This window comes from Kwoniella shivajii, chromosome 2 (assembly GCF_035658355.1).
Source record: "Kwoniella shivajii chromosome 2, complete sequence".
Classification (NCBI taxonomy): domain Eukaryota; kingdom Fungi; phylum Basidiomycota; class Tremellomycetes; order Tremellales; family Cryptococcaceae; genus Kwoniella; species Kwoniella shivajii.
Window position 1 is genome coordinate 1,392,971 of NC_085909.1, and position 25,951 is coordinate 1,418,921.

Here is a 25,951-nt window from a genome sequence, read left to right on the forward strand (position 1 = left end):
AATAAGGTTTTGGTGATATGGTCTTACGACTCCCATTCTTTGATTGATCATCGACTTGAAAACCATTCGACCCACAAGTTTTCAACTTTGCACCGGCGATACAGTACAAGTACAGTATAAGTATTGAGAACAAGTCGTAATCGGATATCCCATTTTATGTTTCAACTTCAGGTAAACTTTAAATCGATTTCGTTCAAACCCTGTGCTTGTTTTTACAAAACAAACATCCTATGATATAAAGAAGAGATGAATCTCATTCAACTAACATCTCTTTTTCTTCTCTTCATCTTCTCCTCCTCTTCTTTTTTCGACGATCCCTCATACGTTCCTTGTTCCACAACACACACTGAATAAAACTCAATCAATCAACAAACACGACCTTCCTTTCCCTTGCTTCCTGCTCCTCGTCTTTTTCATTCCCATCAGCTTGTAATTTGTTTCCTTTTCCCCGTCCTTTTTATTTTTTATAATGGAACCCAACGAAACTGACGGGAGGGATAACGGTATTGGACCACCACCTCCATCGAATCGAAATCACCGATCACAAACACTCCAGCGTTCCACAAACGGCAGACAAGCTAATAGACCATTACACTCGGATGCACAAGCATTAGGACCGACTCATCAATGGTTGAACTCTACCATTCCATTATCCCCATCACTGATCTCATCCCCAGCTTCAGAAGCAAGCACGCGATCATGGATGAGACGACCTCCGGTACCATTCAGTTCCCCGGAATCCGCGAGTGATAGAACGCCCGAACCTCTCAGAAATCCAGGTTATCTTTCCGATGGTACTCGAGCAGATTCACCACATCCCGATTCAGAAGCTTATGGTCAAATCTATGGTGAAGCGACAAGAAGAGAGTATGAGAGAAGACGAGATGCGGAATTGGCCGTTCCACCATACTTTAGAAGTTCCGGTCAAGCAAGATCAAGTCATGTTGGTTTTAGCAGATCCTCGAGCCCTCAAGACGAGTCGAGGGGATTGACAAGAGGAGGACGTCAAAGGAGGAATACATGCGAGGATGAGAGAAGAAGAGGTGAATCATCTAGAATTACTCACCCAGCTCCAGCTTCCACCTCCGCACCTGATTGGACCGACGTAACAATTCAAGCACTTCCATCATCGGCACTACGATGTCAATTCGGATCCCCTCAATTGTCCAATACCTTAGATCCAGAAGGTCTCGTTAATCCAACCTCATCGCCCACAGCTCAAGTTTCAAGCAACGACCACTTTCAAAGACATTTGGAAGAAGAAATGAAATGCCCCATTTGTATGAGTGTCATGTGAGTCACCTAAGTCTGCCTTGATACCGTATCCGATCAAATCACTGATAACTAGTTTTCCCATCGGTAGGGTTGCTCCTCATCTATTCACACCTTGTGGTCACGCAGTATGTGGGATTTGTGGGATCGAGTGGATAAGGGTTCGGGTATGTGGAATACTAGTAGCTTGGTAACCCATTAGAGAACTAATGAGACTTCCATCGACTGCCCTCTTCCCCCCGCCGCTCCACCAATTTTAGGTCGGGGCCGAGTTACGCTGTGTTTGTCCTACGTGCCGAAGCTCAGTCGACTCGGAGCACCCGCTCATACCCGCTCGAGCACTTGAAAGTATAATCAGGACATGGATAGACAACAAAATGACCACCGAGGGTGGATGGGATGGATTGGCTGAATATGAAGAAAGGACAGAGTAAGTCGGTGAATAATAGATTCTAAAGCTTCCACAGCTCACCATGTAAAACATCCAGGATTTGGCGAGCCCATGATGCGAGCTCCTCAGCATTTAATATCCCTTCTTTCACTCCTCAAGTCCTCCGTACACCTGATATATTCATCGAGCAATACTATAGTGGTAGAAGAGCCCCTAGACCTGGTTTCCCCATAAATCACGCAAGAGAATTAATGGACCGTGCGCAAGCTGCAGCGTTGGCCATCCATCGTCGTGGGCCCAATGAACAGGTAGGATCTCGTGGGGTGATGATTGATCAGGAGAGAGGAGCCATGACAAGAGTGTCCCTGTCGCAGCTCGGGTATGATGAAGCCCAGATCCATTTGTAAGTGATAGTCCTTGACTGCCCGCCTTTTGCTTTCCCAGCTGACACATGTTCCGATGAAACCAGTGTACAAGAGATGCTTACACGTATCCGGCGTGTACAGCTTGAACAGCGTGAACGAGGCATGGCAGATCCCAATGTCGAATTACGACCACAGGAGGATAATAGAGGGGGGAGAAGAAGGTGATGCTCGCGAACAAAGGAGATAGAAGAGTGAGTCCTTCTGAACAGTCAAACAGAGGGAAATCTGCCCTGTCAAAATGGAGAGAAGTCTGCTCATTTATGATGTAGTTGAATGTGATCGGGTTCCAGCTTTATTTGGCGTTTATGATTTAGGTTTTTTTTTAGTGATATGTTTTTGATTTGTGATAATCATACGTGTTTAATCGCGGTTCATTGTTACAAATATTTTTCGTTATTTCCATGGAACCACAGGTCCCCTGATGTTTTTTTGTCTTGCAATATGATTGTTGTTACCTAATGCATTTTGTTGTCTGTTCACGGAGTGAATGATGATATGACTGATGAATTGTATTCGTGTGATTGTGATTGATAAACAACACGTCGTACGGGTGGGAGATTTGGGGTAAACTTGTTTGAGGTATCCATTTAAAGCTACATGTGGGATTTGCAGTTCTTTCATCACCGACTGTTTAATTCATTTCATCATATCATCTTTCTCATTCTCACTTGTCACTTACTTGTCACTTACTTGTCACTTACTTGTCACTTACTTGTCACTTACTTGTCATTTCGTACTGTACTTTGATATTCGAATCGATCATCATGGACTTGTCTACCCTGGGATCAACACTACCACCTGGACTGGCGGATGCAGAGAGAGATATGGGCGATAAATTCAGAGGTAAGTGCACTGCTCAATGGTCGGTTGTACGGATAAGTCGATCCGGTATGATAGAATCGTACACGGATTGGATTTGCCTCTTTCACCTTCACGGTGGTTAATAGTGTCTTCAGTGGTATATACTGATGACATTCATGTGGTACAGCCGCTGCATTGAGCATAACAAACCTATATAAGAGCTCACTGGGATACACCAAGGTAAGCGAATGAAAGAATCCATTGTTCTCATCCCTTTCCCCTTGCCTCCCTTCCGCTCTCATATACCTTCCACCGCACTCTCCCGTGTACGATCTGAGCTATGTATGCTAACAAGACTGAAAACTTATAGCAAGCATACAATGTTGGATATTCAGCTGCATTGTAAGTCACCTCTCATTCTTCCATCGTTGATGTTTTCAACAACGAACTGGACCGATTCACTAATCCTTCGGAACTTGTGTAGAGCCGATGTCCTTTCCACAGTACAATCGTCAATTGGAGCAGGTCAGAATGCGGAACAAACGTTATCCAGAATGATGGACTGGGCAGATGCAAGACAAGTAAGTCAGAATCCCCTCTTCGATCCTCGTAATCTCGTATACCATGTCTGTCGAGAATTTAAAGGTGTTCTGAACTGATCAAGGTCTTTTTTTCCCTCGTGATCAGGCTGCTATATCGGCATTCGCAGCTGAAGATACAGATGATATACCACCACCCATTTCCAAACGACCACAACTACATACAACTGCGAAATCTACCTTGGGATCAGGGACGAATCATCTCAACGCTCCCAATCGACCTTCATCAGCTCCTGTAGGCGCCGCCTCCTCAACTTCCTTTCCTGTAGCTACTTCAACAAGTAAGTTGAGAGATCAAAGTCCGATCCCTGATTCCTCCGCTTCCTCATCAAAATACATCCCAAATTTACCCACACAATCAACATCAACAATGACCGCGACGACACAATCAACACCTAATACAATCGATTCACCATTATATCAACCCACACCAATGGGAATAATGTCTTCTTCACCTATGGCTTCACCGTCAAATCGACCCATGTTCAATCCCTTACCTTCCAAACCATCTAAAGGATTACCTAATAGAATGAATCACAATCAATCGGGACCGTCTTCATCCTCGAATGCCAGCGGATCAAACCTACCAAGTACCTTACCTAGCACGACATTCAATCCTTCAATCCCATCAGCAGGTGTTCCATTCGTTTCTTTCACTCAACCAAATTCAAATTCAGCCGATGTTCCAGCACAAAACTATCCTACTGGTACGAAGAGGCCAATGCTTGATTCGATGGAAGTGGACCAATTACCAATACAACCTACAACGAATCAAGTACAAGCTCAAACCCCAACGAATAACAGATCAGGTAGAGCATCAAAGAGGAGAAGTATGGGAAATGCATTGAACACAAAGAACGACGATGTAGAAGAAAAGGATAAAGACAAAGACAGGGATAGAGATAGGGAAAGGAGGAAAGGTTCAAGAAGGCATGGGAACGGTGCTGGTGCAGGAGCTGTGTAGGTGTGGTATACCAAGAGGTGATCAAGGATACTAGATGCGTCAAGGACATTTGCAGCAGGATAAAGCACCACTGTCAGTTAACCATTAGCCTATCGATCGATTCAAAGAGATGGTGAATCTAGATCAAGGGAAGGAACACATGAGGTGGAAATGGTTCCAGTCATTCTTACGTTTCGATACGTTGTACATTTTACACATCAAGCATTTGGGTGTTAGATATCATGATGACATGTTATAACTACTATGTATGGGTAATATGCATGAGTGTTGCTGTTGACTCGGTTTGCAGTGCATCATGACCATATATGCATGTATAGAATGCATCGATTGCCACCGATAAGAGGAATTGATATTTATAGCCAAATTCGTTTATTCAGTACTCTAAAACTCACTTCCGTAAAGTTGTCTCTTTTGACTTGAACCTCGTATCAAGGACCAAATAAGAAAAGAAATCACTTTGTATAGAAACGCATTCTTCATCTTCCCCATCTTCCTTTCCAGCTAGCCCACCTGTACATAGTAGTAACCCAGAAATAGAAGAGCATCAGAGTTTGCTCTCCGAATAGCCAAATAAATAGCTGTAGATACAGTACTCTAGGCTCCAGTCCAAAAAGTGTTTTGCGAGATTAAAGGGGATTGTTGGAGATAAACGAAAATGTCCTTACACCTCGATTACGCAGAGATATCTCGGCAAGCTCGTGAGTGGACTTCCATGTCTCTCAGCGATTCCACAGAATTGTAGATCTATTGAGCTTGAGCATAGTAAGGATTAAATCAATAGTCGCTTATCTTGGGTGAATAGGTAAAATCGTGGATGCTAATAGAGCAAGAAGTATAATTGATCAAGTTGTAAGTCTGTGATGTTGACTTTTGGCCAATCAAGGTATTGCGACAGACCATCTCGGCTGCTCCATGATCCCCATACCTGATATCCAAATCCAGTAGTCCATCAGCTATCGCCTACATTTGCTGATCAAAATACCCTGTGAAATGACAGATATCGGATCCCGAAGCAAAACAGAAAGTGAAATATACGAGATCAACAACAGGATGTTTAGCATGTAGATCACACAAAGTTAAATGTGATGAAACTCTACCTGCATGTTTAAGATGTGTAGCCTCACAAAGGAAATGTGAATATCCACCTCCGGGCAGTATTAGTGGTAGTACGACGAATAAGAAAAGGAAATCAAATTCTCAATCTAATTCTGTTGGAAGAAGAAGCATGAGTGTAAGGGATCAAAGTGAAGAACAGACAAATAATCAAGATGATTCGAATGGGGATGGTACTAATCATGGTGATAGAAGTGGGAGTGGGAATCGGAATAAGAAAGTTAGGATAAATGAATCGAGAAGAACACAAATAACAAAAGAAGAAGAACAAGCCGGAACAGGAGGTGGAATGGATGAATCTGATCATAATGAATTCGAATTTAGCGGTGGTGATGGTGCTGGTGTTGGTGATGATAATGGCAACCAAAGTGAATATAGAGATGATGGTCAAACTACAAGTAAAATGGATCCTTCACCTACGGACGTTAGTAGATTTAGTGGTCCATCTCCAATGGATATATTGACTCTTGTGAGTATAAAATCACACTTTTCCCTCTTCTCCCTCTTTCCCAAACTCGAATCTTGCTCATAAGATACTCTTCTCAATGGATCCCACTTTTTGAGCACTGATCTGAGCTCATATTGCTTGATTTGTGATAATAGACAACGACACCTGATTTCTCATTCTTGAATGATTTCATTCCATTCCCACACATTACACCACCTTCTCAACCTCTTCAACAACAGCAATCATCGTCTTCAACTAATAACTTAGGCCTGAATCAAAATCAACCAAATACCCCATCTATGACAGTATTCACAAATGACCTTCCCCAATCACAATCACAATCGCAATCGCAAACAACAAATGCTATTGCGTCAGGTTCAAACTCAAACTCGATACAACCTACTACATTCACTAATTCTCAATATCAAAATAAGAACCAAAATCAAAATGCTCTCTTACCACATTTCGAAAACTTCAATAAGTCTTTATTGTTGAATAGGCGTCTAGTAAAAGTTAATAATGATGGGTTTGGCGGAAGTTCAAATGAGAATGATCTCAATGGTAAAAGAAGCTTAACTCCTCAAATGCAAAATTTACATCCTAGATTACAAATGGTTGAAAGCATATTACAGTGAGTTTGAATATTCTACACCGCATCCTAGATCCTGCCTAGATAACATTGTTAATCTTATGATGCTTCACAGAGCGTACGCCCACGACGAAGCCTTATTCGAATTCGGACCCTCTCATCGACATCGCAATCTTTCCAACAACACATTGACCGCTGGTGTGATTGATGTGTTATCAAATGCTTTCCCATCCCCGACAGCTCGAACGCTTTTTCATCATTATTGTAATACCGCTTCAAGGATATTGATCACTATGGGTAATATAGGCCCCAATCCATTATTAGCTTTATGCACACCGATAAAGTTGTTGGACACAAACTCGGCCGCTTCAGCGGCAATCAGAATGAGTATGCTATCTACCGGAATATCACATTTCACACATGAGACGGGAGCAGCACTGAAAGGTGTTGAATTGGGAATGAGTATAGGACACTGGGAGAGAATGAAATTGAAACTGAAAGAGATAAGTGGAAAATTCAAGAAAGCTGCTTTGAGTAATATTACCCTAGCTGCAAGTTCGGAAAGGAGTCCTGACCAAGGTGAGTTTGTGTCTCGCTCCAAATTTGATCTTGAAGCACATAAGCTGATTTGGATGTGTATATGACAGTGGATAGTATTTTGGCAGCTTGTACTCTGATATGTATAAGAGATGTAAGTCAGCCTTTGTTTCTCGCGTGCATCTTGGTGATAAAGATAAGTCCTGATTTCGCATTGTAATAGGTGATAAGCGCCGATCCGTCTTGGAGGGATAACCTTGAATTTGCTCTGAACCTGGTATCGAAGAAAGGGGGACCTCAAGTCATGCTACAAGGCTCAGAATATACCTTTACGCGTAGATATCTACTAGAGAATTTGGCAACTCATGATGTTTTCGGTAAGCAGAAATCTTCATATTTGTCTAGTGCAGACATTGACAGTGTCTGTCCGATCTGTCAGCTTCATTTATAACGGGAAAAGAACCTGCAATGTTGGGCAATTACGATTCTTGGTGGTTTGATAGTGTTGAAACATCTCAAACTAGATGGGAATGGGAATCGGTGGAAAGATCTTTCGGTATCTCGAGGGCTATGGTGGATCTAGTAGCAAGAGTAAGTGATCTCAATCTATCCTTCATACTAAGCTTCTCCTCGAGATTTCAAGTCATTCATAATGCGAGAATGAGGGTGTTCTTGCTGATATGGCATCCTATTTTAGATCGCTGTGTTGGACTCTCAGAAGAGACGGCTGGGTTTGAGCCTCAAAGGAGATTCAGATGAAATGTGGGATGTCGGACAGTACTTTGAAAGGGAAAGTCACTGTCTATTGCTGGAATTGGATATCTGGGGTAACAGTTTAAACGCATTGCCGCAACATGTCAGAGTGACTGTAAGTGATCTTACAGTAGTAGTGATCGCGTAGCGGGGCTGACCTCTGTGAAATGACAGTGTGGTGACTATATCTACAAGTACATGGCAGTAGTATTCATTCTGGCAGATGTAAGAAATACTCCTCCTGACGTTGACATGATCTTTCTGTGAACTAACACTAATTTTGCCATTTCGTAGATTCTCGAACAACCCACCTCGACACCTCGAATAGTCAAATCGATAGATCATATCCTTGAGCTTATATCTGAAGCTTCGGCAATGAGGATGTCAGTGATGTTAATATGGCCATTACTTGTTGCTGGAGTATTCAGTCTACCGGCCAGAAGAGGAAAAGTCAGAGAATTATTCGAAGCTCTTAGTGGGGACTACTGTGAAGATCTAGAAGTTGCTGTGAGTCATCTTTCCAGCTGAATCTCGCCCCCGCTTTCGTTTTGCTAACGTCCGGGTCTGTAGCGAGAACTGTTGAATGAACAATGGAGAATGATCGATTCTGGAGAAGGTAAACAACCTTGGGATCAAGTGATGAAGAAGATTGGAAGATATGTTCTTTTGATATGATTGGGTATATTTCGGCAAGAAGACGGAATGGCCGGATGAGTTAGCGAGCTCTATCTCTCCCTGCCCATGTAGGAATTAAACATCAGATGTTACTATCATTTTGTGATCTTTGGGTAACTCAACGCATCTACTCGTATTTCCTTTACCCGAATGATGTCTCCCGGTATATCCGGATCTCACTTATACTCGTATATCCTAATTGGGTAAGAATACAATTATTAACAAGCGACCTTTATCTCTCTCTCTGTAGCTCATCTCACGTGAATCTGTTTTTACGATAAGACATCTCTGTTGCAGACTTATAGGATTATCTCGCTTCGCTTGGCAGTCATAACGGTAAAACATGACGTATAGGCAAAGTGCAAGAGAGATCCCAGGCACTCGCCCGCTCAGTCCAGAAGATTTGATTTTTTGGGTCGAGAAGGGGGAAGCTAAATTTATCGCTCAGTTTTTCTCGCTTAACTTTGTTAGCCCGTCTATTGGCTTTTTATCTGAGTTATTGGGTGAACAAGGGGGTTAGTAACATGATACGGGAAGGAAAGATAAGAGCTTTCGTACTACTCTACGTGTAGAAAGAAGAGATGAATCAGCTAGGCATACATTCAATCAATACCTCTCTTTCATATAGCCGTCTCCTCACACATCCTTTTTGTTCTCACCTTACATCTTGCTACCGGTGTTCTTAAGACCATCTCTTATCCTCGTCACAGTCATAACAGAAGAAGGACATCTCGTTCATTTGATAATTGGTATAGGCAAAATTGATACAGGGAAGGCAAAATTCAAGCAAGATGACAGATAAAGCAGAAAAAGCACAATCGACTTATCCAGTAGCATCAGTAATGTCACCATCCAATAATCTGGTCAAGGCGGATGATGATGGTGTCGTGGCTAGATTAGAAGAAATGGGCTATAAACAAGAAATGAAAAGAAATTTAGGAATGATAAGTGTTTTAGGATTAAGTTTCGCTATTATGGCTGTTCCATTCGGTACTTCAACCACGTTGAATATAGCTTTAACGGATGGTGGACCAGTTACTATCTTGTATGGTGTAAGTGATAGATAGATCTTAGGTCTGACGTACATCAATATCTTATCGTCGGAAAGGCGGTCGAGATACTGACATGATACCTTTTTTGCTCGTAGTGGATTTTCGTGTCATTCGTCTCTTTGGCTATAGCAGCTAGTTTAGCTGAGATGTGAGTCTGACCTTATAAAACCATCTTCCGACTCACTTATTCATTATCAAATTAGTTGCTCGGTATTCCCTACTTCTGGCGGTGTTTATTGTGAGTACCTTTTCACTGAGAAAGCAACTCCAGAAATCTGTACTGATTGGGTTTACAAATCAGATTGGTCGGCAATGCTATCGACTCCTAAATATAGTGCATTCGCAAGCTACCTAACAGGATGGTTGGGGACCGTAGGAAATTGGACGTGAGTTGCAATCATTTCGCTTGCCCCAGATCAGACAGTAGGACGATGCAAAATTTTATCAAAAGGGGTCTTTCGTCTTTTGACATGACATAAGAGACATGCTGATACTAAGATTACATAGTGTCACAGCTTCAATCACTTTTGGTGGATCTCAAATTATCTTAGCTGCAGCAACGCTATATCATGAAGATTGCGTCCCAACTAAATGGCAAACTTGTCTAGTGTATTGGGCAGCTCTTTTAGGTTCTTTATTGATCAACATCTTCTTCGTCAAGTAAGTTGACCCTTATCCCTAGGGTAGGAGAGGGTTTTGCTAAGCGTCGTTGTAGATACCTAGACAAACTGAACACGGTTTGTCTCTACTGGACTGGTATATCCGTAGTAGTGTGAGTTCCCTCTTGTTGTGATGCGTATGGTACTTTATTAATCCGTGCATATCTCTATAGTGTATGTAAAACGCTGCTTGACAGATTCTCAGGACTGACACTAACGAACGATGAACCTATATCAGATAATCATTACTCTACTCAGTATGGCAGATCATCGAAATTCTGGCAAATTCGCCTTTTCTCACGTATGTTTACTTCACCTACATCATGCTATCAAAGCTGACGATACACTCACAAGTTCGACGCGACTAATTCCGGATGGCCTGGAGGATGGGCTTGGTTCGTAGGACTCCTTCAAGCTGCCTATACGCTTACTGGGTGAGCTGGATACTCACCTTTGGTGCAGCATGCTCGATACTGACGCATGTTTCAGATACGGCATGGTCGCTTCCCTGTGTGAAGAAGTCAAAGAGCCTGCTCGTGAAGTACCAAGAGCAATGGGTAAGTCAGTATTGTCAAGAAGGGACTAACAATTGTCAGTCTTATCAGTCGCTGCAGCTGCTATCACTGGTCTGATATATCTCGTACGTCCCTGGGATCCGCTTCTTGCCAGACGGTGAATGCTAAGATTTGTCTAAACATAGCTACCTATCAATTTCGTCTTACCCGATATTCAACCGTTATTGGAAGTTGCAAGTCTTCAGCCAATGCCTCTCCTGTATAAGACCGTAACCGGAAGCCCTGGAGCTGCATTAGGATTACTATTCCTCAGTAAGCTCAACGACATCCGCAGCATCCACAATAGCCTTTGCCGTCAATCTTTTACTGATAGCAAACATTACATTTCCAGTCTTGGGAATTTGGGTATTCGCAACTATCGGTTCTTTGACAGCAGCTTCTAGATGTACATGGGCTTTCTCACGTGATGGTGGTATTCCAGGTTCAGGCTGGTGGAAGGTTGTCAACCCTCGTTTCGGTATACCAATCAACTCCTTGATTCTTTCAACTATTGTTTGTGCTTTGCTAGGATTAATCTACCTAGGAAGTGATGCTGCTTTCAACGCTTTCACAGGTGGTGAGTGCAAGATCCCTCTTTGACACTAAATGCGCGAAACGGAAGTTGACCTTGCTTGCTGTTCGATATAGTGGCTACGATCTGTCTGGGATGCTCTTATGCTTTCCCCGTTCTTTGTTCTTTGCTCAGAGGTAGAAAAATAGTTAAGGATGCACCTTATTCATTAGGAAAAGCTGGTTTCGCCATTGTGAGTTCTTCGTTGTACCAGTCTGTAACTTCATTACGATTGTCACTGATCATTTGAATTATAAAGAACGTCATCACAGTCGTATGGATTTCATTTTCAATTATCCTTTTCTGTATGCGTGAGTAGAGCAAAAACAATACCGATATTGAAAGGATGTCACTGACTTTGAAATCAAACAGCTACCGCTATCCCTGTGACCGATCCCTCTTCAATGAACTACGCAAGTGTAGTATTTGCTGGATTTTCAAGTATAGCAGCTATCTGGTATGCTGTCAACGCCAGAAAACACTATCACGGACCAACTTTATCTGCCGTCAGGATGGAATCTCCTCTCGCATAATTGATCCTATACGTCCTATCCAAGTTGTCTGTATTCTGGTGCGTATCAGTCTTTGTAGAAGAATCGAGTGCAAGGGTGTTTTAGGAAGGGATGAGAGAGGGAGATCGACGAGAAAAACGAAAGTGGAGGGTGGAATGGGATACAAAATCGTATTGTTTGAACAACTAGTTTGTCAGATGTATTGCGGTGTACTGCTCTTTCATTGGTCTTGCCAGTCGATGTTAGTTAGTATGGTTGTTCCTAGAATAATGCATGCACAAGTATATTGACATGCATCTGCTATCTTTGGTCTATGAAGGTCGGTCAGGATGTTGCATGTCTCTCTATATATCTATGAATCTATTAATCTAGAAGATCCAATCAAGGAATTTACCCCACCAAGTGGTAGGAGGATGTTCTTCCGGTGCTTCGGACGGGTCAAATCGACCTGACCAAAGATCGATCTCTGAAGCTTTTCGGAACTGGTGATACCATCAAGCATCAGCGCAGATTTCATGATACACAGTTGGAATAACTCACGCTTGTACGCTTGGATAACTTCCATAAAACGAAAGGGATGATGTAAATTGGAATACCGATATAGTTGGCGATGAAATCCGAGGTATTCCAATTTCCTTTAAGGAATACACTGAAACCCGAAATCAATGTAATGACTGTATCGATGAAGAAGGAAACGATGAGATTAGCGAAATTATCTGATATCAATGAGACTACAAGGGATCACTCACTCAAAGAACCAATGGCACCTATCCAAGCAGCATAAGGTTGAAATCTACCTTTATAAGGTAAAGTGTTTCTATCAAGGCCTTGTGCTTTACAAGCAGCGTAAAATCTGATAAAACAAATACTTAAAGTCATCCAAGCTAATAAGCCAGCAATAGTTGAAAGCGATAATATCCAAGAAAAAGCTTGAGCGGCACCACCTGATCCCAAAGATAGATATGCTAATGGACCAAACAGAAATGAGAATATTACAGCATAGTAAGGTACGCCTGATTTATTCGTTTTCTGAAATATTTTTGGTAGTTGTCCATCGATTGACATTGCTACTATTATTCTAGCTCCAATATAACAGTATGAATTACCAGCTGACCAAGCTGAAATGAGAATACAAGCCTAGATCAAATTGATTAACAACATATCCAGTCAGCTTCCAATATCCCATCTCTGAAACATATCCGCAGCAACAAAAGATACACGAGCTTACTCACATTGATTATCGAGTCGAGTGCAGGGATACCAGCTTTCTTTATGCCCAAAACCCACGGTGAAGAATTGGCATTTCCTGTACCTGAAGAGAGGTTTGGATCGTTATATGGGATGATCATACCGATCAACAAAGCACCCAGGATATAGAACGCGGCGATACGATAGGTGACTCTTCTTGTCGCTTTAGGAAGGTATTTATGAGGGTTAACAGTTTCAGCAGCGGCAATTACGACCTATCATTGTATTTAGTAATCAGCATTCACCGTATATCAGATGTGCCGGTTCTCAAAAAAGACGAATTGAAACCCACAGTTTCCACACCGATAAAAGAGAAAGAGGCATTGATTAAAGCAGATAAGAAACCTAAGAAATGGCCCTTTGATCCTGTTATTCCATTGTAATCGGTAAAAGCTCCTGGATCTCTCCAATACCTGAATCCAATTCTATCGTGATTTGGTGCTCCTCCAAGCGTTATAACAAGAGAAACAATGATAAGTCCAATGAAACAAATCACTTTTATTGACGATGAAACAACTTCTGTTTCACCAAAACTGATCAATGATATAAAATTAGCATTCTTCTTGCAGGAGTTTCAAGGACTTCCACGAAACTGAGAGAGTACTTACAATCTGACATTCATAATGTTGATAGCGAAAATCAATACCAAAGCTATGGTAATGACAACTGCAGGAGTGATATCTGTCCAATATGACTATATCACGAAGTCAGACACAAAGTGATCCACAAGGATAGGTGAGAGGAAGAATACTCACGACAACAAGAGCGGCTGCAGAAACTTCACTGGCGATAGCAATGGTATAGCAGTATCCGTAAGATATAGCGAGAGTAAATCCAACAGCAGGATCAATGAATCTAGTTGCATAATGAGGGAAAGTACCAGCTTGAGGAATCTAAGGATAAAACGATACATGAGTTCGATGTCGTATGTCGAATAGGGCATAAATTTGACTTACAAGAGTGGCCATTTCACCTAAACCTTCCATGACACACCAAAGGACAGCACCGACCACGACGAAAGCCATGAACAATCCTGCGGGACCTGCTTTAGCCAAAGCAGAACCTGTTCCGATGAACAAGCCTACCAAATCCATGACCGTAAGCTACGCTGTGATCTCGACTAAAGGATAATCAAGTCTGAAAGCTCACCTGTTCCGATTCCCCCTCCAATACCGATAAAGGTGACATGTCTCCTGTTCAGCCTTCGTTGTGTAGTTCCAACTCCTCCTTTTCCGACTTCTGTTGCTTTAGAATGCTCTAAATCATCATAAGGTATTCGCGATGCATTGACATTCTGATCATACCCCGCCGTTGGAGAAGGAACCTTTTCTGAGTTACTGAGTGGTTTTAATGACGATGAATCAATTCCAACAGTCGTCATCTTGATAGAATCTCAATCGATTAAACAGAGAGGTTTCAATTGATTGACTGTCGTTGATCAATTTAAGAATAAGAAAACGAAATCAAAATGGGATAGTCAACATGTTTTAGGTCATGGTAGTTTATTTATTTCGCTTGTTGACGATTCTTACAAGTTGACATGTCTCGAACCGAACTTCCTTCAGAAACAGGTAAAATTTTGGTACTATCTTTTTATAGATCGATCACGCCATTATGGTACAAAGAGGTAATTGGGAATTGCAGATGATCTGCATATTACGAGTAAAAGGTACTATACCCCCCCGCCCCCCCAGCGTAACAGTCCTGTACACAAGAGCTGAAGTGAAAGATGAGAGGAAAGAGATGAAAGACAGTTCAAAATTCAGAAATTTTAAGCGAGCTGAAAATGAGATCCCGGCCGTAGGAGCATAGCCGAATTCGGAACCATACTCGTAGTCTCCAATTACAGGTAATTGGGTTTGTCACTCGACGTGGCGCATCTTAGGCTATTTGACATGGCAGTGAGAAGTATATCGAACTGACTTGCCATGTATGTCCTGGTTTAGCTCATGTGTACAACTCTGTGCCGATCGTTTTCTGGCAAGCAGGATTTCATTTTGGTAAGATCTGGTCTGATAGCGCGTGCTCCATGGATCTCACCATGAGTATCCCGGCTTCCCATACCAAAGAGCCCATTTCCGGCCACTTTCTTGACACTTTTGTCAGAGTCTTCTCACTTTGTAACACCTCCAGCTCTGTCCCACATTCTGAAGGTACATATAGAGCCTTCGAGAAACGTTATCTGTACTGTTGACTGACGATTTCTTCAACTGGAATGCAGGCAATTGATCGCTGTGCTCCCATGTCAAAATCAGATACCAGTTTGTTTACGTAATACACGTCCGACGCGTTCAAAACAGACAAATTCGACGAAAACAACAATAATAATAAACATTGAAAGACACAATCATCTGTTTCCATTATACATCGCTGAAACAGAGTAAATATCACTAGTCGATTTTATACATAACTTGAGTGGCTGTCAACCATGCCAACGGCAACAGCATCCCCCTCAGCAACATCCACGGCACGCTCTAGAGTAGTTACAAAGAAAGCATCTGGCTCAACAACAGCTTCGCCCGCTGAATCACCCCTTCAACCTTCTCGTACCATCAACGCTCCACGACCCCAATCATCTGGCCTAACAATGTCAATGAATGACGATGCCGCTGAAAAGGCGAAGAGGAGGAAGTCTGCTCATTTTGCAGATCTAGCTGCAGGAGATGGAGGGAAGGAAAAACATCATAATGGAAATGGCAAACGAACGGTATCTGCTTTAGCTGTTCAACAAGCTGCTGCAGGAGGTCAGACAATGGCTCAAAGAAGAGCCAAAAGGTTATCAGCTGTAGAACCTGCTGCTCTCGTTGTCAGTATGGAAGTGATGAATACAAATTTTGAGGAGTGGATGAAACTCGCTACTGATAACGTAAGCTCAGATTCTTGAAAATGCCATCAGAAGCACATCTTCACCATTGCGTTTCCCACTGATCCGGGTTGACAGAAAATCACTGCAAACAACACATGGAATTTTGCTCTCATTGATTATTTTGCCGATCTGACGCTATTGCGTAATGGCCCAGATGATCAAAGTGAGCCCAAAAAACAGAGTCATATCGCAATGGTAAATAATCTGATTTTGTTTTACATTGTAGGTATCAATTTCCAGAAGGCATCCTGTACTTTGGATGGTTGTATCAAGATTTATACCTCACGAGTAGATAGTGTAGCTACGGAAACAGGGAAACTACTCAGTGGTTTAGCTGGAGGAGGCGGTGAGTTTGCGTTCTATCCCAATAGAAGTGAATCACTGATACACTATGTACTGGCAGCCGAAGGACAAGATGGTGAGGATGTTGATGGCGATGATGAAGAAGGCGGAGAGCCTAAAGCAACTCGAAAAGTGAGTAGACCTTGTATGGAGGTGTACGTCGCTCATAGCTGATGTGATCATCGTGCAATAACAGACAACAAGTCGTTCTGAAGCGACTTTGGCCAAATCCTTTTCTCAATTGCAAGTCAAGAAATTTGACCTGGAATTCACTGTTGATCCGCTGTTCAAAAAGACTTGCGCCGATTTTGATGAAGGCGGTGCAATGGGCCTGCTGATGAATCATCTCAGTGTAGATGGAAAGGGAAGAGTGGTGTTTGATGCTGGAGATGCAGGCGGTGAGGAAGAAGAGGAAGAGGAAGACGAGGACGAAGACGAGGAGATGGTCGAACTTGATAAGCTTAGGGGTCAGTAACAATATCTCATGTCTGTGCGTAGGATGGTACTAAGCTGATAATCAACATGATCCAGAGTTCATGCCTTGCACTGAAGCACTCCAAGCGCTAAATATTTCCGATACCCTTTCTTCTTTCAAGTTTTCTTCGGATCCAGATGCGGTTCCGGATTTCACCGCGTTATTTGGATTGAAAGATTCGTATAACGATGACGAAGCTCGTCCCACCTTTGACGATGAAGGGTATGAGACCTTCCCTCAAGCTGGAGGCGATGGAGAGGTTCATGACTTCTTCGGCGATGAGGATTACGACGTGGGTCCTTCAGGTGGATTTGACGATGGCGCATCAATGGGAGGAGATGATATGGAAGCTCCTGAAGCCTATGGAAGACAAGGGATGGGTGGATCATTAGCTATGGCTGCACCAGGTGAACATCTGGGTCCTTTTGACCCTAGACGTCAAGGTCAAGGTGAACTAGTCATGGCATTTGGTGCAGGAGAAGAAGATGCGGAAGGCATGTTTGATTACTTCGACAAAGGTTTCGGGAAAGCTTGGGCTGGTGCAGATCATTGGAAATTGCGTAAAGTGTCAAGAAAAGGTGAGTTAGTCCCATCAAAATAGCAAAAATATGAATTTGCTGACGGATTACCTCAAAAGATGCCACAACGCCTCTGGGCAATGCCAATGTTGCGACAAAGACTGCGAAGGCTGCCAAAACACCATTCACCATCGACTTTTCATCACCTTCAACGTCTGCGTCTTCTTCGAAGACATTATTTGCGCCTGCTACCAAATCATCTATCACTCTACCTTCAAATCGAGGAGTCCTGTCTAGATCAGGCAAGAAAAGCTCTGCAGGAAAGAGAAGGGAAGAATGGTTGTTACCCGATGATATGCACTTTAGCAGCAGGCAACTATTGAGGCTATTCCTAAAACCCAAATTCTCGGTACGCTTCGCTTTCGTAGAGTCAGTTTGTCGTACGCTAATTTTCATATGATAGTTGCGTATGAGGAGGCACGCTAATGCTGCTCGAATGGCTGGTGAGTAACCTGGACTACGTTAGAAGGGTACATCAACTGACGTTGATGTGTAGAGAATCCCAATGGCGAGATTGACGAGAACTTCTGGGCTCAGGCCGCTGCGGATAGAGCAGACGGGGGCATCGATGGTGATGGAATGGGTATGTACAATCTGAACAACTTAGCGTAGTCATCTAACTCATCTTTATTGTGGCTTAGACCTAGACTCTCAACCGACGCCCTTCGAATCTCAATTTTTCCATGATGATGTGGATGACGCCTATGTGGACGACGCTCTGGACTCTGCGGAACCTAACATATATGATCCTAACGAATCTGAAGATCTTCTTCAAGGATCTCAAGATATACAGCTTAAAAAGAGCAGGCCTGAAAACGTCAATTTTGCTAAGAAAGCTAAGCGAGTCGATGTAAAGAGATTGAAAGATGACATCTGGACTGGTTTGAGAAGCCTTGTACCGCCTGAAAAGGAACAATCAGAAGACGAATCAGTAAGTTGGGCACCGCGCATCCTTAAGTGATCATATTAGCTGACCGACGTTTGCTTCTACAATCAGGATACACCGAAAACACCCGACGATGCGGAACCGGTAAGAACATTCGATAACATCATCACTTCTCTTCGATCGTCTTATCCAACAGAAAAGATGTCCGAAATATCAACATCATTCTGCTTCATCTGTCTACTGCATTTAGCAAATGAGGAAGGACTCAAGATCGAGACTGCTCGATACGATGGTAAAGATGAGGAGGATGTAGGATGTCAAGGTTTTGTGGAGGACTATCAAGGTGATGGAGTTGCGCTGGGCAAAGCAATGAGATTGGATGAAGGAGAAAAGAAAGATAGGATAGTGGGAGAGTTGCAGGCTTTGAAGGTGTACAAGGTGTGTCCATATACTCCTCTCTGCCTCGACATGGTCTCCGGTACGCTGATACTGCTCTTTCGCTTTCAGGACCTCACTGCGGGAAGAGCAGCATAAATGCCAATGTTTCTTGATCTGAACAATTATTTATACATATTCTGATTTGGAGACAGTGCTTTCTGGTTAATGTATGATGATCGAATCAGTTTAATGTCATGAATCAGCTGTGCTGAATGTATGACGTACTGGCGAATTGGTGGCACTGAGCTTTGATGTCACCCCGGCTTGACATGAGACAAGATGTCCATTGAGATCTCGAGACCGCCGGCTCTCGAAGGTCATGATTAATCAGGTACTGGACCCCTTCGATGTTAAGCATGAGCATGCGGGACCTTTTCACAAAGCTGCCTCAAACTCAGGCCGCCGTAGGTGGTCCACGTAGTGAAGACGAAAACATAGACGTAAGCGGCTCTCAGGATCCATCAGGCAAACTATCTATTGCCATAGGACTGGGCACCGATGACTAATGAGATGTACATCGGGGGCCGTCCAAAGTGTTGATATATCTAATCTTACCGCATTTGCCGATATTTTCCGAACCATACTGTTTTTCCGTGACAGATTAGCTTCCGTCGTTCGACCGTCGGTCATTGTTTTGTCTACTCGAGTACTGTGTCTGCTGAAATAACACCCGTTATCTGACATCCTCAGCCCGCCGTTTAGCTATTCATGAGCTGGGTTCGAGGATGGCATCAATTTCACCATATCATTGTTTTCATAAATCTAGGTCTATATCATACTCTTGTCAACGGCGCCCGTCATTGAATGACTCGCAATAGTCTCTTATAAATGAAACACGATGTGGGTATCATGCAACGATGACTCGGCATGGTCCCACTGCAGAAATCAAGTATATAAACATGAAAGAGTCTTGTGGAATGTATTTTATAAGCGATATCTCCTCACTGTCTGACTTACTTTCTGATATATAAGAGACATCTAATCTAGGCCATCTAATATAGTATTTAACTTATATCAATTTTATATAAACAATCGATCCCTCACAGACATCTTTAGGTAGAATCGCAAAACATGGCATTCACCGGCGTAGGTATACCTACTAGCTACGATCGTCAGTCTACCGTCGACGGAACTAGCCTAAGTCGAGTAACCTCTTATCCACATTATACCGAACGTCATCCAAATGACGATTTACCTCCGGTCACAGAGGAACACAGAGTGGAGCATCTCGGTCATCTCGCACGGCAATTATCTCGTCAATCTCAACGTAGTCATCACAGACATGAACACAGAGTGGATCACACAAATGACATACAAGAGGATGATGCTGAAACTTCGGAAAACCCTTTTGAATATGAAAAAGATTCTAACCTGGATCCATTTTCATCCAATTTTGACGCCAAAAAGTGGACAAGAGGCTTCGTCAGATCAATGCAGAATAGTGGTCCCCAGAGAAAATCAGGTATATCATTCAGAAATCTAGCAGTGCATGGTTACGGTTCAGATGCAGGTAAGTGTTTGCATTATCCCATCTATTGTTATCCATCTTTCTGGCATTATGACAGCTTACCATTCGCAACCACATTAACTAGATTACCAAAAGACAGTATCCAATTTACCTTTATCGCTTTTCGGCTCCCTGAGAGATATGATCGGTAACAGGAAAAAAAAAGTGCAAATTTTGAAGAGTATGGACGGTGTTTTGGAGGCAGGAGAAATGCTAGTAGTTTTGGGTCCACCAGGAAGGTGAGGCGTCTTGGCGAAACCACTCACTGCACGTGCTAATCATCGCTCTATCGCAATAGTGGTTGCACGACTATGCTCAAAACTGTTGCTGGAGAGATGAATGGTGTTTATCTTGATGACCAATCCCACGTCAATTACCGAGGTGAGTATATTCAAGACATTCTCCCCTAAAGACCGATGTTGAACCCCTTCGATACTTATAGGTATCACTCCCAAACAAATGCACAAACAATTCAGAGGAGAAGCCATTTATACTGCTGAAGTCGATGTCCATTTCCCAAAACTAACCGTCGGAGATACCCTGGCGTAAGTTGTCGTCCTATTGACAGTCCATCACCTAAAATCTTTGTACTAACGATTTGATAAACAGTTTCGCCGCCGAAGCTCGTCGCCCTCGTGAGCTTCCCAATAGTCTTTCTCCCAAAGATTACGCCACCAACATGAGAGACGTCATTATGTCTATCTTTGGGATTTCTCATACCGTCAATTCTATTGTCGGTAACGATTTCGTTCGGGGTGTTTCCGGTGGAGAGTAAGTCAATTAGAATCTCCTTGTGTCAACGTGCCAAGCTAATGAGTCGTCATCAGGCGAAAACGTGTGACTATCGCGGAAGCTGCTCTTGCAGGTGCACCGCTCCAGTGCTGGGACAATTCTACCAGAGGACTTGACTCAGCTAATGCTGTAGAGTTCTGTAAATCTCTCCGTACCAACGCAGACTACCTCGATATATCCTCTGTGGTAGCGATCTATCAAGCCCCTCAATCAGCTTACGATATATTCGACAAGGTCTCCGTTCTTTACGAAGGTGAACAGATCTTTTTTGGAAAAACTACAGAAGCGAAACAATTTTTCACGAATATGGGATTCAATTGTCCTGAACAACAAACCACCCCAGATTTCTTGACTTCGCTTACGAGTCCTAGTGAAAGAACAGCTAAACCCGGCTTCGAAGGAAAAGTACCTACATCTCCAGAGGAATTTGCAGCTGCTTGGAAAGCTTCACCTGAATATCAAGCTTTGCTAAGTGAAATTGATGATTTCGAAGAAAGACATCCCGTCCACGGGGAACGATATGAAGCATTTTTGCAATCCAGGAGAGCTCAACAATCCAAACATCTGTAAGAGGACGCGTTCTTTACTTTTCAACGGATCGTCTCACTGACGATACCTATATCTAGTCGACCTAAATCTCCATACACGCTTTCCTATGGTGGTCAAGTGAGACTATGTCTGCAAAGAGGGTTTCAACGGCTCAGGGCAGATCCATCTTTGACTTTCACGCAGTTATTCGGTAATTTTGCCATGGGTTTGATCATTTCCTCGATCTTCTACAATCTTCGTGAGTATTTTCATGTCATGTCACACTATGAGACGTGGGTTTGATGATATTGCTTTGTCAGCGAGGGACACCTCGTCTTTCTATAGTCGTGGTGCTCTTCTGTTCTTCGCCATTCTCATGGCGGCTTTCAGTTCTGCCTTGGAGGTAAGTCCCGGACCAATTTCGAAAAGTGTTGGTTGGACTTCAGAGATTTCGGACATTGACGCCTATATGTTATCACTTCTAGATTCTAACTCTATATGCTCAACGAGACATTGTCGAAAAACATTCTCAATATGCTTTGTAAGTGACCAATCAGACTTATATTCCGTGATTTTATTCGGATCTAACGTTGAGCTTGAGCTAGCTATCATCCATCGGCCGAGGCCGTAGCTTCATCGCTTACCGATATGCCATACAAGATTACCAATGCTATATTCTTTAATCTGACCCTCTATTTCATGACTAATCTTCGACGAGAACCAGGTAAGCCTAACATCCTTACCTACAGCACGCTTCTACGAGGCTAATGCGTTCATGTACAGGTCCCTTCTTCTTCTTTTTGCTGATCAGTTTCACATGTACAATGGTCATGTCAATGATTTTCCGATCGATTGCATCATTATCACGAACACTTTCACAGGCTTTGGCACCTGCTGCTATCTTGATTTTGGGCTTGGTCATCTATACAGGATTCGCCATCAACGTGAACTACATGCACGGATGGGCCAGATGGATGAATTATATCGACCCGATCGCTTATGGATTTGAAGCTTTGATGATCAACGAATTCCATGGAAGAGATTACGCTTGTACGGCAATTGTACCATCTGGTGCAGGATATGAGGGTGTAAGGGGGACAGAAAGGGTCTGCTCAACAGTCGGTTCAGTCCCAGGTTCTCTGTTCGTAAATGGAGATGATTATATCAACTTTGCTTACATGTGAGTTTGTAGGAATTGGACAAGTTCGCCATTTTGACCACTTGTGAATGCTAAATTCGCTCTCTCAGGTATTATCACTCTCACAAATGGAGGAATTTTGGAATCTTGATCGGTAAGCGGCCGATTCTTATGATCAGTGATCGAAGCGTGCGCTGAGCATGGTCAATATAGCCTTCTTCATCTTCTTCACAGTCGTTTACTTATCCGCTACAGGTGAGAAACTCTCTTGTAATGGTTAATGACTAAAAAATGTGCTAACGGGGATTTCTACAGAACTTATCACTGCTCAAAAGTCAAAAGGTGAAATCCTGATCTTTCCCCGAAGCAGAATACCAAAGGCTCTCAAGCAGAGCGATGATGAAGAATCTCAGGGCAACGGCAAAGATGGAAAATTGGCCAAACAGATTACCGGTGCCGGTCGAGCTGATGCTGGTATTATCCAACGACAAACTGCAGTATTTTCCTGGAAAGACGTAGTCTACGACATCAAGATCAAAGGAGAAACCAGAAGAATTCTAGATCATGTCGACGGCTGGGTAAAACCAGGTACTTTGACAGCTTTGATGGGAGTTTCTGGTGCAGGTAAGACCACTTTGCTAGATGTCCTAGCAACTCGAGTCACTATGGGTGTCGTCACTGGTGAAATGCTTGTCGATGGTCAACAAAGAGATGTTAGTTTTCAAAGGAAGACTGGTTATGTTCAGCAGCAGGATTTACACCTTGAAACTACTACCGTCCGAGAAGCTTTGACTTTCAGTGCTTTACTTCGTCAACCCAAACATACCTCGAAAGAAGAGAAGCTCGAATATGTGGAGGAAGTTCTCAAGCTTCTGGAGATGGACACTTACGCAAACGCGGTAGTAGGTGTCCCTGGAACCGGTGAGTAAAAGACCATGTTCAATCCCAAGCTGGAATGAGTCTAACCTTCTTGCCCAGGTCTGAATGTTGAACAGCGAAAACGTCTCACTATTGGTGTTGAACTAGTGGCTAAACCTGCACTTCTTCTTTTCCTCGACGAGCCCACATCCGGTCTTGATTCCCAAACATCATGGAATATCCTTCAACTCTTGAAAAAATTGCAGGAACATGGACAGGCTATCTTGTGCACGATCCACCAACCTTCTGCTATATTGTTCGAACAGTTCGATCGACTCTTGTTTTTGGCCAAAGGCGGTAAAACAGTATACTACGGGGAAGTTGGAGCAAAATCACATATCCTTGTTGACTATTTCGTTCGTAACGGAGCGCCACCTTGTCCACCAGGAGAGAACCCAGCAGAGTGGATGTTGCAGGCTGTAGGTGCTGCCCCAGGAAGTAAAACGAATGTCGATTGGCATCATGCTTGGCTCAATAGCCCCGAGCGCGTCGAAGTCAAAAGAGAGCTTGAGCGTATAAAAGAAGACAGAGGTCAATCGAAACAATGCACAGATGGCCAAGAGAATCCAAGCGACAACAACAAAAACGATAAGGCTGCTTATGCCGAGTTTGCTGCTCCTCTCACGACACAGTTCAGATTGGTTATCACCAGAGTCTTACAACAACATTGGAGAACTCCTTCTTACATCTGGTCTAAGGCTTCTCTCTGTATATTCTCTGTGAGTACAGTAGATCTCTATAGACGAGACCCTACCCGAGAGGTTATTAACGCATTTCTTTTACAGACTCTTTTCATTGGCTTCTCTTTTTATCGCGCGGGCACCTCACAACAAGGTCTACAAAATCAATTGTTTTCAGTCTTTATGGTACGTGTGGCCAGCCGGTAAGCGCGATCAGCACAGGCTGACTTGACTTGGGGTTACCTTCAGCTGTTCACTATCTTCGGTCAACTCGTACAACAAATTACACCTTACTTTGTTACTCAACGGAGTTTATACGAGGTCCGAGAGCGGCCTTCCAAAGTCTATTCATGGAAAGTGTTCATCTTATCTCAAATAACAGCGGAACTTCCTTGGGCATGTAAGTTCACCCAAGTATACCAACCCAAGACCATGAATAGTCGCTGATGATTAGGATTGTAGTCTTGATGGGAATAGTGATGTTCTTCTGCTGGTATTATCCCATTGGTTATTACAGAAATGCCATTCCTACCGGTGCCGTTCATATTCGAGGTGTTCTCATGTGGCTTTACGTCGAGGCTTTTATGTTGTTCACTTCTACATTCGCCGTAATGATAGTCGCCGGTATCGACACTGCTGAAACCGCCGGAAATCTTGCCAATTTGATGTTCTCTTTATGTCTTGTATTCTGCGGGTAAGTCTAATATTGACTGTATACACAAAAAAAGCTAGAGGAATCTGACGCTGACATCGCCTTATCAGTGTATTGGTTCCTGGAAGTTCGCTTCCTGGATTTTGGATATTCATGTACAGGTAAGTAGTTCCCAAGACTCATCTTTGACTGCCAGATACTAATGCAGTGATATGAAAGGGTGTCACCATTCTCTTATCTTGTGGATGGAATGCTTAGTGTAGCGGTAGCAAATAACAACGTCGTTTGCGCTGCGAACGAATACCTGAAACTCAATCCTCCTTCAGGTCAAACATGTGGACAGTACCTTGGGAATTATATAACTGCCGCCGGCGGTTATCTATTGGATACCAATGCTACTGATCAATGTTCACTTTGTACGATCCAAACTACCAATACATTCTTGGCACAATTTGGACTTTCTTACAGTCATCGGTAAGCTTTCATGTCCACCGACCCTCATCTTCAAGCGAAAAGTCATTTACTGACTGTGCAACACTGATAGATGGAGAAATTTCGGCCTTATGTTCGCCTACATCATTTTCAATATCGTGGCGGCCGTCCTCATCTATTGGTTGGCGAGAGTACCAAAGAATTCGGGACAAGAAAAGGCTTCAGAGCCCGAGCAACTTGATTCTCCCCCACATACCGAAAAGAGGACTGCAGACTCCGAGCGCACTGCTTCGTCTCCGTAGAAAACACACCGCAAGATGCGCATCTTTCACTTTTCAGCTTACACAAAAACGTTAGACACTATCAGACCCGGTAGAATGACTCGCTTCAGAATAAACTATAATTGAATCTATGTATAATGTGATGCCAACCAGATTGCTACAATGACGGCAGGGATAATTAAACGCTACACATTCCAGACGGTAACGCTCAGCCAACGGTCTGTGAGCACAATGGTCAGCGATACCTCAGTCAAGGGGGTCCAAGTTGGCGTCGT

General features: G+C 43.1%; 7 protein-coding genes across 7 annotated transcripts; 6 read left to right on the forward strand and 1 right to left on the reverse strand.

Moving 5' to 3' along the window:
• Positions 1–469: 469 nt before the first annotated feature.
• Positions 470–2,253, forward strand: IL334_001881 (uncharacterized protein; the record flags this gene model as incomplete). The annotated part of the gene is made up of 5 exons (XM_062933630.1): positions 470–1,293; positions 1,364–1,439; positions 1,533–1,702; positions 1,761–2,066; positions 2,133–2,253. The coding sequence occupies 5 exons, from the start codon at positions 470–472 to the stop codon at positions 2,251–2,253; spliced, it is 1,497 nt and encodes a 498-aa protein (XP_062789681.1).
• A 599-nt stretch (positions 2,254–2,852) lies between these two features.
• On the forward strand, positions 2,853–4,452 carry IL334_001882 (uncharacterized protein; the record flags this gene model as incomplete). Its single annotated transcript, XM_062933631.1, has 5 exons — positions 2,853–2,931; positions 3,077–3,129; positions 3,260–3,291; positions 3,374–3,470; positions 3,577–4,452. The coding sequence occupies 5 exons, from the start codon at positions 2,853–2,855 to the stop codon at positions 4,450–4,452; spliced, it is 1,137 nt and encodes a 378-aa protein (XP_062789682.1).
• Positions 4,453–5,107: 655 nt separating this feature from the next.
• IL334_001883 (uncharacterized protein) lies at positions 5,108–8,567 on the forward strand (the record flags this gene model as incomplete). Its single annotated transcript, XM_062933632.1, has 12 exons — positions 5,108–5,150; positions 5,255–5,301; positions 5,450–6,034; positions 6,169–6,644; positions 6,718–7,181; positions 7,250–7,293; positions 7,363–7,516; positions 7,579–7,730; positions 7,837–8,007; positions 8,067–8,117; positions 8,187–8,399; positions 8,463–8,567. The coding sequence occupies 12 exons, from the start codon at positions 5,108–5,110 to the stop codon at positions 8,565–8,567; spliced, it is 2,505 nt and encodes an 834-aa protein (XP_062789683.1).
• Positions 8,568–9,358: 791 nt separating this feature from the next.
• IL334_001884 (uncharacterized protein) lies at positions 9,359–11,936 on the forward strand (the record flags this gene model as incomplete). Its single annotated transcript, XM_062933633.1, has 15 exons — positions 9,359–9,619; positions 9,715–9,767; positions 9,823–9,857; positions 9,921–10,005; positions 10,127–10,279; positions 10,335–10,389; positions 10,517–10,579; positions 10,633–10,712; positions 10,768–10,835; positions 10,884–10,918; positions 10,979–11,105; positions 11,185–11,409; positions 11,481–11,596; positions 11,663–11,714; positions 11,776–11,936. The coding sequence occupies 15 exons, from the start codon at positions 9,359–9,361 to the stop codon at positions 11,934–11,936; spliced, it is 1,569 nt and encodes a 522-aa protein (XP_062789684.1).
• A 347-nt stretch (positions 11,937–12,283) lies between these two features.
• Positions 12,284–14,544, reverse strand: IL334_001885 (uncharacterized protein; the record flags this gene model as incomplete). Its single annotated transcript, XM_062933634.1, has 9 exons — positions 12,284–12,397; positions 12,456–12,589; positions 12,665–13,052; positions 13,148–13,378; positions 13,456–13,696; positions 13,772–13,857; positions 13,919–14,056; positions 14,120–14,244; positions 14,313–14,544. The coding sequence occupies 9 exons, from the start codon at positions 14,542–14,544 to the stop codon at positions 12,284–12,286; spliced, it is 1,689 nt and encodes a 562-aa protein (XP_062789685.1).
• Positions 14,545–15,591: 1,047 nt separating this feature from the next.
• IL334_001886 (uncharacterized protein) lies at positions 15,592–18,844 on the forward strand (the record flags this gene model as incomplete). The annotated part of the gene is made up of 12 exons (XM_062933635.1): positions 15,592–16,029; positions 16,105–16,192; positions 16,256–16,375; positions 16,433–16,503; positions 16,568–16,838; positions 16,903–17,424; positions 17,484–17,773; positions 17,828–17,867; positions 17,921–18,007; positions 18,066–18,355; positions 18,422–18,748; positions 18,818–18,844. The coding sequence occupies 12 exons, from the start codon at positions 15,592–15,594 to the stop codon at positions 18,842–18,844; spliced, it is 2,571 nt and encodes an 856-aa protein (XP_062789686.1).
• A 975-nt stretch (positions 18,845–19,819) lies between these two features.
• IL334_001887 (uncharacterized protein) lies at positions 19,820–25,697 on the forward strand (the record flags this gene model as incomplete). The annotated part of the gene is made up of 21 exons (XM_062933636.1): positions 19,820–20,258; positions 20,341–20,494; positions 20,554–20,636; positions 20,698–20,800; positions 20,865–21,026; positions 21,083–21,613; positions 21,674–21,834; positions 21,896–21,978; positions 22,061–22,116; positions 22,181–22,299; positions 22,359–22,755; positions 22,824–22,867; positions 22,927–22,968; positions 23,029–23,634; positions 23,692–24,350; positions 24,417–24,497; positions 24,561–24,711; positions 24,774–25,005; positions 25,074–25,124; positions 25,183–25,437; positions 25,508–25,697. The coding sequence occupies 21 exons, from the start codon at positions 19,820–19,822 to the stop codon at positions 25,695–25,697; spliced, it is 4,599 nt and encodes a 1,532-aa protein (XP_062789687.1).
• Positions 25,698–25,951: the final 254 nt, after the last annotated feature.